The 15,989-nt window shown below is 46.7% G+C and overlaps 1 protein-coding gene across 1 annotated transcript; it reads left to right on the top strand.

The window, feature by feature from the left end:
• The first annotated feature begins 12,646 nt into the window (after nt 1-12,646).
• On the top strand, nt 12,647-13,989 carry LOC123398459 (zinc finger protein 1). The gene has a single exon (XM_045092929.1). It carries the CDS (start codon nt 12,776-12,778, stop codon nt 13,571-13,573), a length of 798 nt encoding a protein of 265 aa, XP_044948864.1. The 5' UTR covers nt 12,647-12,775; the 3' UTR covers nt 13,574-13,989.
• The last annotated feature ends 2,000 nt before the right edge of the window (nt 13,990-15,989 follow it).

Here is a 15,989-nt window from a genome sequence, read left to right as displayed (position 1 = left end):
GATTTCTTCAACAGAACTCGCTTCAGAGCAGTTTTAGTACCACAAACCTCAATAGCAGAGGAGGAGGCAGCAACAGTTGTAGCAGTATATTCCTCATTGAATCTCCTCACTGTGTGCTTTGCACCTTTGTGCAGTTTTGCCTGTTGCTTTGCCCATTCTTTAGGATACTCTTCACCAGAGGCCAGGCTTGTGGGATCAACAACTTGTTGATTACCCAGAGGAGGTATTGGGGCTGGAAGTTTCAAAGCGAATTTCTTCATATATTGGGGAGTCACATACGTGTACTCCCTCCATTCCTTGGCCCATCTCCTCTCAATTTTCTGCAAGCGCGTCTTGCGCTTTTATTTTGTCTCCTTCCCATATATTTATTCATGAGGGGTGTAATATTTATCATAGATGTCTTCAGGTATCTCAAAGGCAGTGTTGGTCTCAAGCTTCTTTCCACCCTTCTGTTATTTCTTCTCATCACCCATTTTCTTCACTTGAGGAATACGAGCTTTTGAGGAATCTGATGAGGTGTGCAAATTTTCTTCATGAAATGCTGCAAATGAGTTAAGTTGATGAGAACCTAGTGATTAGTGAGCAGCCATTTTGTACGTGTGAACAGAGTATAGGTGTGAAGAATTTGAAGAGGTCATATGCGTCCTGAGAAGATTTTGAAAAATGACTCAAGTTGAGGAAATTGACCAATACTGTTATGAGGAATTTCGCTAAGTGTTCTTGTCTTGGGTTCCAGAGTTGTGCATATCAGAAAATTCACACAATTGAGGAATCACTTAAAGAATAGAATAACTTAGTGAAATTTATATGTTGTAGACATGGTAGTGTTCATGTGATGAATTTGGTGAGGAATAACACTTTTTGAAGATTTTATGGAAATACAAAGATCTACTAGGGGAATAAAATTGGATTTTAATTACCCTTGTCAAAGAACACGAAGGACATGACGAACAGGAGGAGGTGAAGTAGAAGCTTATCTGTTCAGATCTTCAGCGCCCTAAATTGGCGGCTGAAGACAACTACAGTGGTGGTGGAGGGAGGATATCCACGACCGGCATGAGTGCGGCGATGACAGGGTCAAGGTAGTGAAGCTCTTTTTCACTAGCGATGATGATTTCTAGTAGCGGCGCTAGGTCTGGGCTTCGAGCGGTGAGAAGTGGAAACGTGAGGAAGAAAGTGACTAAGGGGTGAGAGTGGGGTATTTATAGCCCAGGTGAAAATGGTCCGGCCCAAAGTTTTCGGACCAAACTGCCCGTGAGTCTTCCTCTCTGATTGACATGTGGCACCCTCGTATTAAGCGGTGAGGTTAGTGGAGATCGTGCAAATCGAGTCATGGGTAGTGGGAGTGGTTTGAGCAGCAACGGTCGAAAATTTTGATAAATTTTTGAGGACTTTGTTCGCAAATTCTTCAGCTGACAAGGACTAAGTGAAGACTTCGAACCAGTTTTCAAGTAGAACGCATATGAAGAATTTGAGAACAGACTCGGTTGAGCTTAGCATAGAGGGGGAACGGGTCCGATCACATTCACTTAAAAGAAAAGAAGCAATACGACGACTTAGCAATAAGTGAATGTTGTTGAGGACTTTGAAATCTCACAAATAAGTATATAGTCAATGAAGAACATATTTTGAAAAGTTTGAAGAATTTAAACTTCAGGGGAATTTGCAAACTTGAGTAATCTGAAAAACTAAAGAATTTGAAGATTTGAAGAATTTGCAAAAATCTCAACTTTGAAGAATTTCAAATTGGGTTGGTGGCGTGACCCACCGTATAAGAATGATGATTTCAGACACCGCGTACAATTGTCGTAGGGTTGTGAGAATCAAATTCTTCATTAATTTCTTGACAATTAAAGTGTTATTATTCATTGATTGAATAAAAAAATTACTTCGTGTGTTACGCATTTAAGTCATCAATTTTTCATAAGTGTTAGGATGTGTGTCCTTTCATAGAACATTTGAAGATTCGAAAATATTTAGCTCACACCGCAACTTGCAAAATCTCTTCTCATCCAAGGGTTTGTGAAGATAGCTGCAGTTGTTCTTCAGTCTTCACGTGGTCGAGGAAAATGTTGCCCTTGAGTACATATCACGAAGAAAATGATGACGAATCTGGATGTGATTGATCTTCGAGAGTTGTACTGGGTTGTTTGCAACCTTGATTGCACTCTCATTGTCGAAGTAGAGTGGCACATTCTTCATGTTGATGCCTTAGTCCTTGAGGGTTTTCCTCATCCATAGTAGTTGAGCACAACACGAACCAGCAACAATATACTCAGCTTCAGCAGTAGAAAGTGATACCCAGTTTTGCTTCTTCGAGGACCAACAAATTAAGGACCGTTTGAGGAAATGGCAGGTGCATGATGTTGACTTGCGATCCACACGGTCACCAGCATAGTCAAAGTCAGAATATCCAATGAGATGAAGGTTTGAGCCCTTGGGGTACCATAATCCAAGCGTTGGTGTGTGAGCTAGATATCGAAGGATATGCTTCACAGCCTTATGGTGTAATTCCTTCGGTGTTGCTTGGAAATGGGCACACATGCAAACACTAAGCATAATATCAGGCCTAGATGCACATAGATACAATAAAGAGCCAATCATGGAGCGATATACGTGATGATCGAAATCTTTACCATTTTCACCAGTGCACAAGTGGTCGTTGGTAGATATTGGAATTTTGACGCCTTTGTATTCATGCATGCCGAATTTCTTCATGACATCCTTGAGGTATTTCTCTTGATAAATGAAGACGCCATTGCGTTGTTGACGAATCTGTAGTCCTAGGAAGAATTTCAACTCCCCCATCATGGACATTTGATATTCCTCACCCATCATGTAGGCAAATTCGTTACTGTAGCGTTTGTTAGTACAACCAAAGATAATATCGTCTATATATATTTGACACACAAATAGTTCATTGTCATAGGATTTTGTGAAAAGAGTTGGATCAGGTGAATCGGGTTTGAAGTCTTTCTTCATGAGGAATTTCTTCAATGTGTCATACCATGCCCGAGGGGCTTGCTTGAGGCCATAGAGATCTTTGTTGAGTCCGAAGACTTTGTCAGGATGCTCTGAGTCTTCAAAACCTGGGGGCTGAGCAACATATACTTCTTCCTCAAGCTTACCATTGAGGAATGCAATTTTCACATTCATTTGATACAAGGTGATATTGTGATGGTTAGCATAAGAAAGCAATATACAAATAGCTTCAAGTCTAGCAACAGGTGCAAAAGTTTCATCAAAGTCAATTCCTTCAACCTGTGTGTAGCCTTGTGGTCATGCCTTGTTCCTCACTACTTGACCATCTTCGTCTTTCTTGTTTTGGTAGATCAACTTGGTACCGATGACATTGTGCTTGGTAGGACCATGCCGCTTGACAAGTTCCCACACATTGTTAAGCTTGAATTGATGAAGTTCTTCTTGCATTGCTTGAATCCACTCGGGTTCCATGAAGGCTTCATCAACTTTTGAGGGTTGTGTGATAGACATAAATGGAGAGTGCCCACAAGTGTTAATTAAATGTGAAGCTTTTGAGCAAGTGATTGGACTTGTCGCATTGATGTCATCGAAGATTTTGTCAATTTGCACTTCATTTGCAATCCTTGGATGTGCGGGTTGAAGACTTTGATCGGGTTGAGGAATTTGATTAGGAGCAATTTCCTCAGGTGCACCAGCCCGAATTTCTTCGTTGTTTGGGATGACTTCTTCAGCAGGCGGTTATTCTTCACTAGGAATCGTATCTTCTGTAGACTTGAACCTAATTGATTCCTCAGGAGGCATTTAATCTAGCACAGGAGGCAGGTGCTCTCTGTGTGAGCCGTTAGTTTCATCGAACTCCACATTTACAGTTTCAACAACTTTTTTGTGGTAGTTGCTGAAGACTTTGTAGGTGTGTGAGCCCTTTCTATAACCAAGCATAAAACCCTCCTGTGCTTTTGGTGCAAATTTTGAACTATGGTGAGGATCTCTAATCCAACATCTTGCACCGAAGACTCTGAAATAACTTACATTGGGTTTCTTGTCAATGAGGAGTTTGTATGAGGTCTTCTTGAGGAATTTGTGAAGATATACCATGTCGATGATGTGATAGGCAGTGTTGATTGCCTCGGGCCAGAAGCGGCGCGGAGTCTGATATTCTTCAAGCATAGTGCATGCCATCTCAACAAGAGTCATGTTCTTGCGCTCCACGATGCCGTTTTGTTGAGGAGTATAAGGGACAGACAACTCATGAGTAATACCAAGTTCATAAAGATAGTCAACAAGACCAGTGTTCTTGAACTCTGTCCCATTATCACTCCTGATGTACTTGATCTTGACACCGAAGTTCGTCGAGGCCCTTGAGGAAAATTGTTTGAAGACTTCCTGCACTTCAGTTTTGTAAAGGATAATATGCACCCAAGTGTAACGAGAATAATCATCAATGATGACAAAGCCATATAGTGATGCTGCATTGGTTATAGTAGCATAATGAGTAGGGCCAAAGAGGTCCATGTGAAGCAATACAAAAGGACGTGTGGTGGTCATGATAGTATTCAAGGTGTGCTTGGATCTGGTCATCTTTCTAGACTCACAAGCCCTACATACATGATCCTTGAGGAATTTGACACCTTCAATGCCAACGACATGCTTCTTCTTCGCCAGTGTGTGCAGATTCCTCATGCCCGTGTGACCAAGTCGTCGATGCCATAGCTAGCCTTCCGAGGCTTTTGCAAGTAGACACGTGGCCGGCTGTGGACTTGTAGAGAAATCAACGATTTACAAGTCTCCTCTCCTAAAGCCTTCGAAGACTTTGGATTTGTCAGATTCCATGATGACTACGCATCAATATTTGCCAAAGATAACAATCATGTCAAGATCACAAAGCATTGAGACGGACATGAGGTTAAACCCAAGGGATTCAACAAGCATGACGTTGTCCATGTGTATGTCCTTAGATATAGGCACCTTACCGAGGCCCAATACCTTGCTTTTTTCCTTTGTCTGCGTAGGTGATATGCTTCAGTGGTGATGGAGTCAGTGGGATATTCATCAATAGACTATTGTAACCAGTCATGTGATTTGTACATCCACTGTCAATAACCCACTCTGTAGTTTTGGAGTTGTCATCCTGCAGATGAATTAGTACCGCTTACGATCTCATATGCTTCAGGGTGAAGAATATGCTATCAAATTCATGAGATTTGAATTTCAGCACATAGTGTAGAGTTAAGATAATATGAGGACGTGTGAAATGATAATCATAAAATCATGTTTAGCTTGCGTCCTTTCAAGCATTTTATTAGGTCTCCAGCAAATTCTTGAGATGATCATATTCATTTGGAGACCTGACATGTAGAAGAGATTAGTTCAATTTCTTCACCACCCACATCTGAAGGGTTTGCAAAGAGTTCATCATCCTACGAGCACCATAAGAGAGTTTTGGCATTGAAGCTAATGCACTTCGTTTCATACGAGGGGTAGAGTACTCAAATGAATACATACATAAATTCTTCGAGGACTTATGAACATAGCGATTTAAGGAATAGTGCACATATTCATGTCCCTTGTAGTTTCCCTGCATATCAGAAGCATTAGCACGATTACAAGCAGAGTTTTGACCATATGAGGAATTTTATCCTCGTGAAAACTTTGGTCCACTTGAGGAATTTGATCTATGGTTACTGTTCTTTGACGGGTGGTGTCATGAGGACATTCACATGAAGACTTTCCAAGTTATTTTGGGAACCCAGATTTTCCTCAAGGGTGGTCCTTTCGTGCAGTTACTTCCAACATATCTAGCAAATACTCCACCATTCTGATTTTTGAACAGTTTATAGTTGGAGTCAAATGACTCATGAGAGGAATATGAAGTTTCACATGCAAAGCCTGATAAAGTAGATGGATCAACATGAGGTCCTTTTGTAGCAGCCCACGAGGTTTTGGTGTACTGCTCAGGTTTCCAGTATGATCCATCAACATTCAATTTTCTCTCAAATGCAATACCCTCTTTCCTAGGGTTTTTGTTCCGAATGTGCTTTTTGAGCACATCACAAAGGATTTGATGCCCTTTGAGGCTTTTGTAAATGCCTGTCACATACAATTCCTTCAATCCTGCATTTTCGCCAATGATATTTGTGGTCTCCTCAAGTGAGGAATTTGTAACCACGGATACAATTGAAGAATTTGCAGCAATAGAAGCATTTGAACTTTCAAGTGAAGAATTAGTAGATTCGCGTTCGATGCATTTCAAGCATTGTGGAATGAATTCTTCCTGAGTGGTATTGATCTGTTGAGCAAGCAAAGAAACATTTTCACTTTGAATATCATCATGAGATGCCCTTAGTTTCTCAAGATCTTGATTTCTTTGAAGAAATTTATAAGAAAGCTTCTCATGATCTGCTAAGAGAGTGCCATGACATTCCTGAAGAATATCAAACCTAAAATGAAGACTTTTAACATCAACAGCCATGGTTTGAGTCTGATTCATTTCCTCATTCAAGAGGTCATCGCTTTTGTCTAGCAGTTTTTGAAGCTTTCCAAGAGTAGTTTGTTGCTTAGTGGAAATATTAGCAAGCTTGTAGTAACTGGGTTTTTGATAGTCATCAGGTTCACAATCACTTGAGTCACAAGAGGAAGTGTGGTTGAGTACCTTGTAACCTTTTTCCATGAAGCAATAGGTGGGGGCAAAGTCGTCGTCAGAGTCATCAATGTTGTTGACCTTGTTATTTTTTTCAAGGTCGAAGATGGACTTGCTCACGAATGTGGTAGCAAGGTCTATGCTTGCCACACGAGACTCAGAATCCTCTTCAGATCCTTCCTCGTCATCACATTCTTCAGATTCTTCCTCAGAATCCATTTCCTTGCCAATAAGAGCCCGAGCCTTTCTGAAACTGTTCTTCTTGTGCGATGAGGACTTTGAAGATTTCTTATTTTTCTTTGAGTCATCACAACTTTCATCCTTGTATTTCTTCTTCTTTGATTCCTTCACCCAACGAGGACAACCAACAATGTAATGACCAAACTTCTTGCATTTATGGCATATTGTTTTCTTGTAGTCCTCAGATCAAGATTATGATTTCCTCATATCTCTTCTCGAGGACTTTCCGAACTGTCCTCGTCTGGAGAGCTTCTGGAATTTCCTCACGAGCATAGCAAGTTCCTGACCAAGTTCCTCGGGATCACCAAGACTGCAATCATAGTCTTCTTCTTTATACGAGGAAACAACTTTTGCCTTCAGCGCACGAGGTCTTCCATAGCTTGGTCCATAGACGTCTCTTTTCTCAGCTTGTTGGAATTTGTGAGTATTGAGTCTCTCAAGAATATCAGCAGGATCAAGTAACTTGTAGTCTCTTCATTCTTGAATCATCACAACCAGTGTATCAAATGAAGAATCAAGAGATCTCAGCAGTTTCTTCACCACTTCATGGTCAGTGATGTCTCTGGCTCCAAGAGCCTGTAGCTCACTTGAGATATCAGTGAGGCGCTCGGAGGTTTGCTGATAGCTCTCATTATCGAGTCTTTTGAAGCGGTTGAAGAGATTGCGAAGAACATCAACCCGAGAGTCATGTTGCATTCCTTCATTGACCTTGGATATCCTTTCCCAGGTAAGCTTAGCAGAGCCCAATGCACTCACTCTGCATACTGACCTTTGCTCGGATGATCACAAATGATATTCTTCACTTGAGAGTCGAGTTGCTTGAATCTCTTCACATCAGTAGCGGTGATACTTGCGGTGACACAGGGAACACCATTTTCCAGAACGTACGTGAGATCATTGTCAATTGCTTCAAGGCGCATGCGCATCTTGTTCTTCCAGTAGGGGTAGTCCGTCCCTTCAAAGGTAGGACAATCCGCAGTGACCTTGATCATACATATGGTCGACATAACTAAAACTCCAGGTGGTTAAACCAAAATCACACAGAATAAGGGAGTGTCTTGCTCTCATACAAATAGAAAGTGCGTCATATCGACTAAATGGGGGAGAATAGGCATTTTTTATGAATTCGTCACTGAGGAAATTCCTTATGAGGAAATTCCAGAGTCACGAATGGCGGGCATCGGATTAAGTACTCAGTCAAGCGTGCAACACATCAATAGAATACTCTTCATGATGAAATGAAACAATCAGTTTGCACAAGTAGCGTGTTCGGGATATGTAGGTGAAGAACAAGTGAAGTGAAGAATTTGGGGTGAGGAAATTGTGTTAGTCTTCAGTCAAATTCTTCAAACAGTAACAATCAATTTCATCAACATACAACTGATGAAATTAAAGGGTTGAGGTAATAGAACGAGGTACTCGATGAAGACAATGATTTGATGACCCAGTTCCAACTGCTGTGACAGTCGTACGTCTGATTTGAGCGGCTTAGTATTTAAACTAAAGGACACACAGTTCCAGGACACATAGTCCTTGTCGTATTCTCCTTGAGCTAAGGATACACAGTAGGGAAGACTTCCAAACCCTCACAAACTCAGTCACCTCACAATCCATAATTGACTTCTCGATGCTCTAGACCATGACGCCTAACCGTCTGGAGGATGCACAGTTCTCAAAGGTAACAAGCGTCGGTTCCACATAGGAACAATCTCTTTAGTGACGCTCAATCAGTATGGGGGGTTTGGGTTTTGGTTTGGGTGTTTGGGTTTTTTCCTCACTGATGATTTTCTCTCAAAGTCTCCCAGGAATGGGTTGCTCTCAAATGAAAAGTGTTAGTTTCTCTCTCAGAGCAGCCAACGAGCTAGTGGTTACGGGGGACGGCTATTTATAGGCTTGGAGCAATCCCGACATGATTTGGCAAAAATGTCGTAATGATATGACCGTTATGTGGATAAGGTTGGGGACAGCTCGCGCATGACACAACAATGGTCGGTATGTTTCAACTGTTAAAGTCATCATGTCTCTCATGTTCCTCACTTGTAGGTAATTCGCATTGGCGAAAACCTAACTCCTCAGTTAGAGCAAATTCATCAGAGACCAGAAGATCTTCGTCTGTGTCACTGAAAAATTTGAATAAACTATAAAAGATTTCCAAAGGCTTCACTCGAAGGATTGGATATATGTAGGCTTTGAGATGAGCATCACTTGGACACTTTTGCTTATTTTTTCCTCGACCCCCTTTAACAGTACGGTGGTCCTATGGCTCGGAATAAAGGAAATGAAACTACGAAAACAAAAATCTTCACACTTCAAAGTCTTCGCATCAATTTCTTCACGGACACATCTCTTTCCTCACTTTCAAAGTTTTCGAGGAAATACCAAAGTCTTCAGTCGAAGACATACATTTTTAGGGGTCGATATTCTTCGAATAACTCAAACTCCTCATCGATTTATAGAGCATGTGTACACTCACAAACACATTAGTCTCTTAACCTATAAGTCTTCAATACACTAAAATCACTAAGGACACTAGATGCACTTACATGTTGTAAGTTGGGGGTTCATTTCGTCCGGTTTCAAAGACGAGAGTTGTAAATGGAACCGAGTGTTTAGCTGAGGTTTGAAATATAGACTTTTCTCTTTACAAAATGAGATTTACTGCTCTTAGTTTGCACGACTATGCCTTGTCGGTCGACCCACGGGTAAAGGGGAGAAACAAGCATGCTGGTCAAGTTTTTGGTGTGAGTCGTTTGCTTTCCATCTCTTCCATGGCTCTAAGGACATGCACACCGCTCGAGTCTGGACCGATGCCTCATCCGCCACATCGACATGTTCGATGCCACCTCCTTCAAAGCTATCGCCTACAGAGCAAAACGGGCTCCTACAGAAGAGCTCGGCTCTTCCCCGATAAAAGCACGAGGCGGTCGCTCGGGCGATCCAGTGTGGGATCCGGGCATCCTCGGCACACACTAGTAGCTGAAAAAGAAAAAGTAAGATGATAATATCAAAGAAAGTAGCTTTTGTTGGCTGATTGTGGCACAACCCTAAAACCGATATGTGAATTGCTTGGTGTTGCCTCCGTTGTACATACCCTAACACTTTGGTACAACGCTAAAACCGATATACTCTGCTGTTTATTTCTTCTTTGCTTCGGCACCTTTATCCCTTTTCTAGGCTCCGAGTTTCAGCATCCCCAACGCTAAACATATACATACATACATACATAATCAGGCCCTGCTTCTGATCTCTTTTCGCGAGGAATCACACTCCGCCTCACGACAGCAGCGCAGTGCAGGTGCGGCAGTGGCTTAAAACAAAAGCCGAGATCAGATGGGAAAGTTGTCGATTCTGTTATGCACAGCACAGGGGGGCGGTTAGGTAGGCGCTTTATACCAAGCCTAATCAATTGCTTGCTAGATCACCAGCCACTCGCCAACCGGGCAACCACCACCCCCATCCACGAGCACGAGCAGGCGAGACGGACGGATGGATCCCCATCCCCCGTCGGTCCGCCCGCCCGCGTCGGGATATATTCGCACCGTCGTGGCCGCTCGTGGCACACCCAGCACCCCGCACCCCCGGCCCGGCATCCAACGACGCAAGCAACCCCAACGCCCGCTACGCGCGCAGCGCAACCACCACCGCCTGCCACTGGCCACTGCCCCAGCTCCCAACGATGATAATCAATCCACCACGGCACGGCACGGCAGTGGTTCGGCCGGCCAGTGGCCACTCCCGATCTCACTGGCCACCCAATCACCAGTTAGATTAGGCCGGCCTTTGCTGTGCCACTCCACCTGCGCTGCGTGCGTACTACGCGGGTAGCGGACCCGATCGCGACGACACCACCGGCACCTCGCCTATGGCCCGAGGAACACGTGGGGAAAAGGCAGGCGCACGCAACGCATATCCAACGGCGACGGAGACGTGCCGCTTGACGCCCTGGGAAAGACGCCGGCCGAGTCGCCCAACCCGAGCCGGCCGCGGTTGCGGAAAAAGTCAGGCGCGGACGGAACGGAACAGCTCCATCGCCCCCGATCGGGGTCAGGCAAGGCGAGAGAGAGGCTTCCTGCCTGCCGACCCCGTACGGCGCAATCCTCATGAAGTCATCCCTTCAAAACATGTGTCTGTTGACAATAAAAAAAAAGAAGACACGATTATTTGAAATTGGACATTTCTTTTTGTTAATAAACTAATATACTAATTAGTTTCTAACAGTCGAGTTTCGGTGGGCAAGCGAGCGGCCGACGACGGGCCGTGCTGGGCGTGACGTGCCCGGTGACGGACGACGCGCGGGGGGAGGCGCCGAGGGTGTGAATGTGTGATACGATGGAGGTTGTCATGCTGATACGTCAACGCTTAGGCGGTATGCTTCTTTATTAGCCAGACTAGATAACCATGCCTGCACGCTGGGTTAGTAGCAAGCCAAGTGGCATGTGTGTGTGTTGGCATGGCATGGTCCTTTCGTGAGAAAAAGGGACACGAGGGAGCTGGTAGCACGGCAAGCTTTTTCCTCCCGTCGGTGCCTTGCGGCAAAAATGAAGCAGAAATTAATAGAAACCCTCGTGTAATAACTGTACTGTACTATCGTGTACTGTGCTCCAAGACGACCAGTAGTAGGAGTATATGTTGATTGTCAAACAGAGTACGTACCAGCAGGAGGAGGTAAATATGTATACGATCGACTAGCAAAAAATGATTCTGCTGCAGAAGATCCACTTTTGCCGAGCCAACCTGAGGCGAACGACGGAAGCTCAGAGGCAGGCGAGGAGCTATTTTAACTGACCCAGAGACGACCAGGGCGTTGGAATCTTCCAAGCACGCCCGGTAGCACCGGTTGCGTGGTCTCCGGCGCACAGCTGACCTGACTTGTTACCGGGTCGGTTCAACGTGGATCGGTTTCGCTGAACCGTCCTCCAGAAGAAGCACGAGCGCGAAGACCGTGCCGGCTTTCTTCACGTACGCATGTGCCAAACGCTTCGTTCGTTTTGAAGTACCTTAATTTGACCCACTGTCATTTCGCTCCCCTAGTGGCACTAAGCCCCTAACAATCAAGCCATGAGGTCAGCATGCACCGGCTGCTTCGCCAAGACGAGCACAATTGGGATTTTGCGCGGGCCGCTCGATCTTACCCAGAACGACATGTCACCCAGTACGTACGGACTACGTAGCTTCGGAATTCATCTTTTTTTGGAACGAACCGTCCAATGAGAGTGAGGGTCAAATACGCACGACGGCCCCAGCTCGACCAGTAAAGTAAACTGTAATCTGCGAACGGCGTTACCGGGCCGGCTTTGCGTTCAGCAACCGACGGCGACCGCTTCCCGTCGCACAGTCGGTCAGCACTGACACCGCAGCCTCCTCCTCGATCCGACCCGATCAGTCCTCACTCTTCTTCGGAACCACACTCCCGCCACACACACACACACACACACACACAGGCTCAGTAGTAGCTCCACTTGCCAGCCCGGCCGTGTCTTCCCCTCCACGTTGACCACGACTTTTTCGTTGCATGCGACCCACCACTCCTCCACCCACCACGTCGAGAACCCCAGTGACCCACAACCCAACCTTGGCCGCCACTCCACCGGTTCCTAACTAACCACCACCCCCGGGCCCCGCCCGTCAGCCTCCCCGCGCGCGCCTCGTGCGCCCGGGCCGCACGATCGACCACGTTTCCATGCTCTCCACCTGCGACGCAACTTCCCACGCCGCCGGCCACCTCCTCGATCCACCGCCCCCACCGCTTTATAACCATCCCTCACTCCACCACTCCCTCACACCACACCACACCACACCCAGCTAGAGCGAGGCGGACGCCCAAGCAACCACACTCTCCCACCCTCGCAAGGAAGAAGAAGAAGAGGTCTTCGCTCCAGACCTGCTTTGCTTAGCTTCGTCTGTGAACTGGCTACCATGTCGTCGTCCGCCATGGAAGCGCTCCACGCCCTGATCCCGGAGCAGCAGCAGCAGCGCCAGGACTGGGAGGCGGTCAGCGGCGCCACCAGCGGCGAGGAGAGCGGCCACGTGCTGCAGGGATGGGCCAAGAGGAAGCGATCGCGCCGCCACCGCTCTGAGGAGGAGAACCTCGCGCTCTGCCTCCTCATGCTCTCCCGTGGCGGCGGCGGCGGTGGCAAGCAGCGTGTTCAGGCACCGCAGCCCGAGTCGTTCGCTGCGCCGGCGGTCGCTGAGTTCAAGTGCTCCGTCTGCGGCAGGTCTTTCGGCTCCTACCAGGCGCTCGGTGGCCACAAGACGAGCCACCGGGTGAAGCTGCCGTCTCCTCCCGCTGATGCCGCCGCCGCTCCGCTCGTGTCCCTCCCGGCCGTCGCCGCCGTCCTGCCCTCCGCCGAGCCGGCCACGTCGTCCACCGCGGCGTCCTCCGACGGCGCGACCAACAGGGTCCACAGGTGCTCCATCTGCCAAAAGGAGTTCCCAACCGGGCAGGCGCTGGGCGGGCACAAGAGGAAGCACTACGACGGCGGCGTGGGCGGCGTCGCCGCCTCGTCCACCGAGCTCCTGGCCGCCGCGGCCGCCGAGTCCGAGGTGGGGAGCACCGGCAACGGGAGCTCCGCCGCCCGGGCCTTCGACCTGAACATCCCGGCCGTGCCGGAGTTCGTGTGGAGGCCGTGCGCCAAGGGCAAGATGATGTGGGAGGACGACGAGGAGGTGCAGAGCCCTCTCGCCTTCAAGAAGCCTCGGCTTCTCACCGCGTGAGCAGCTAGCTGCTGCATGGATCCCATCGATCCATCCCAAGTTTTTGGTCCAGTCGATCCAGTGGTGAAATTCGTTCATTCGTTTGGTTTAATTTGTTCTGCTCCTGTACAGATTGAGTGAGTGAGCGAGTGAGTAATACTACATACATACATACATACATACTCCAGTAGCCATATACGTAGATATAGGTCCTAGATCTTGTTGGTTCCTTGTAAACGACGGAGGAGTGCTTGTATCCTCCTTGAGTTGTTGTGTAGGCGTCAGTATATTGTAGTCCAGAGTTCATACATACTCATACAGAGATTGGTCATGAACTAGCAGTACTGTGTAACATGAACTTATGATTGGTCATGAACTAGCAGTACTGTGTAACATGAACATCAATGGAATTGGAAATCATTGGAATTGATTGAATATATTTTTTGCACTTCTTTTATCAATTTAACTTGAGTGGCTCGATGAAACTTCAAATGATTGGTTATTCTCCCATGTCTATCCCCTTTGCGTACACTGCAACCTGTATTCGCCACGAAGAGAATTCTACTGTAACTTGCAAGAAGAAAAGAGAGACGGAAAACTCTGCTTCAGTTCACAGCAGCAGAAGCGGAGAAGTGCACTCAACCTCGATCGATCGGCCGCCTAGGAAGACCGTTCTCTACGTGTCCGCGTGACGTGATTAGCTCTCGGCTAATAATCAAATCCGATTCCACCGCCTGTTGTAGCCGGGGAATTGCAGCGTGACATGTGCTAGCAGTAGGAGACTACGACCTGCGTAGTGGTGGTGGTAGCACAAGACACCGGTGGCTGCAAGTGGAAACAAACTCGGGCCGGTTCGCAGCATCGTGAACGTCGACCGGCGGCACCCAACTTGCCGCGCGCGCGGTGGAAACGGCGACAGCGACGTCGGCCCGCCCGCCGGGGTTGATAAGTTCGTGCCGACCTGCAGCTGGATGGAGGGAGGGATCGGTGGACTGGTGATCGCTTTCGACGCAACAGACGGACGGCCACCAAGTGTGCGCGGTACGTCGGCACTCTCACCGGCCGGCCGCTCGCGTGGTTGGGTGGTCATTTCAGTTAGGAGCGGCCCGGCCGCCTCCGGTCCAGAGGGGGTGCTTCCGGGCACTCGGTTGATCGCGTTCGGGCATGGGTTGAAGTGTCCGTCGACGGGACTGGATGGATGGTCGCCGGTGCGTGTTTTCACATGGCGGTGACGCCCTCTCCGGTCGTGTAGTTGTGCGCGTGATTTCGTGCGGTCGCAACCGGGCCGGTCTGCGTGCGACGGTGCGCAGCAGGCACGTCGTGGGAGTTCGGCGCGTACGTGTTGGATCTGGATAGGCTGTGGCGCGTCACCGGCTTGGGCTCCGGTTTGGCACCTTTCGATCATCCGTTGACGCCACCTTCGCTTAACAGAGGTAGAGCTACATCGGTTTTGCTAAATCACATTCAAATGTGACATATATTACAAATTTAAGTCATATATCATTCATCTTAAGTAGAGATTTGTGTGAATATTTTTTTTCTTTTTTTCATGTTTATCCTTCGTTTAGTTATTTAGATGTATAATAATTATGTTACATCTAGATGTGTCATATGCAGTATCGGACGTGAACAATCGTTTTTTTCTTCCTATGGAAAAAGAGGACCCTTTGGCTAGGGTTTTTGTGCCTCTCGCCGGTGTTGTTGCCGGTCTACCTTGTCTTTTATAGTCATAGGGACATGAAGGCGTGGTGGATCCCGGCGTTGTCGGCAGAAGGGCTCTATTTTTTATGCTCATTTCAGTTTTATTAGGGTTTGTGTTCTGTTTAGAAAGGCGAGGTGGCAACGACTCTCTGAAGATGGAATAAGGTTCTCTCGTCTGGTCCCCCTCCAGTGGTGTTTTTCATCTTCAGAGGCGTGTGAAGGTTTGTATCCGATGGATCTCACGAGACACGCTCAACCTTTGTTTTCAGTGGACCCTATTTTCATTCGTTTGTATTAGTGTGTCTAGAGGTTGGATACTTTCGTTACGCTTCTTTTCATCAACGATGGTTGCTGTTCTGATGCGCTGGTGTTAGAGCATATTTCTTCATATGTGGTTTTTGATAATTGATGACAATCCCTATGGACTAATGGTTGCCTTAAGTTATATTTGAAGGATTCGTCCATAGACACTTCTTGAAGTCCATCTGTTGGTTTCAAGAAGTATATATGATGACCAAGGTGGTATTCAAGGTATTATCCAAAGAATGGTCATAAAGATACAAGGTTGATCAAAACTAAGTCAAAGAGTAAATCAAGATGATTAACACACAAAGCGTACAAGATGTACCGAGAGGGATCAAGTGATCCGATGGTATGGTAAGCATTGTCCATTACAGTTTTGTGTACTAACCCTTGGTCTTCGTGAGAGTTCTATGTGGGTTAGGTGTGTTTCCAT

This window comes from Hordeum vulgare, chromosome 5H (assembly GCF_904849725.1).
Source record: "Hordeum vulgare subsp. vulgare chromosome 5H, MorexV3_pseudomolecules_assembly, whole genome shotgun sequence".
Taxonomy (NCBI): Eukaryota; Viridiplantae; Streptophyta; class Magnoliopsida; order Poales; family Poaceae; genus Hordeum; species Hordeum vulgare.
The sequence above is the reverse complement of the archived record's forward strand: the minus strand, read 5'-3'. Positions and strand labels throughout refer to the sequence as shown.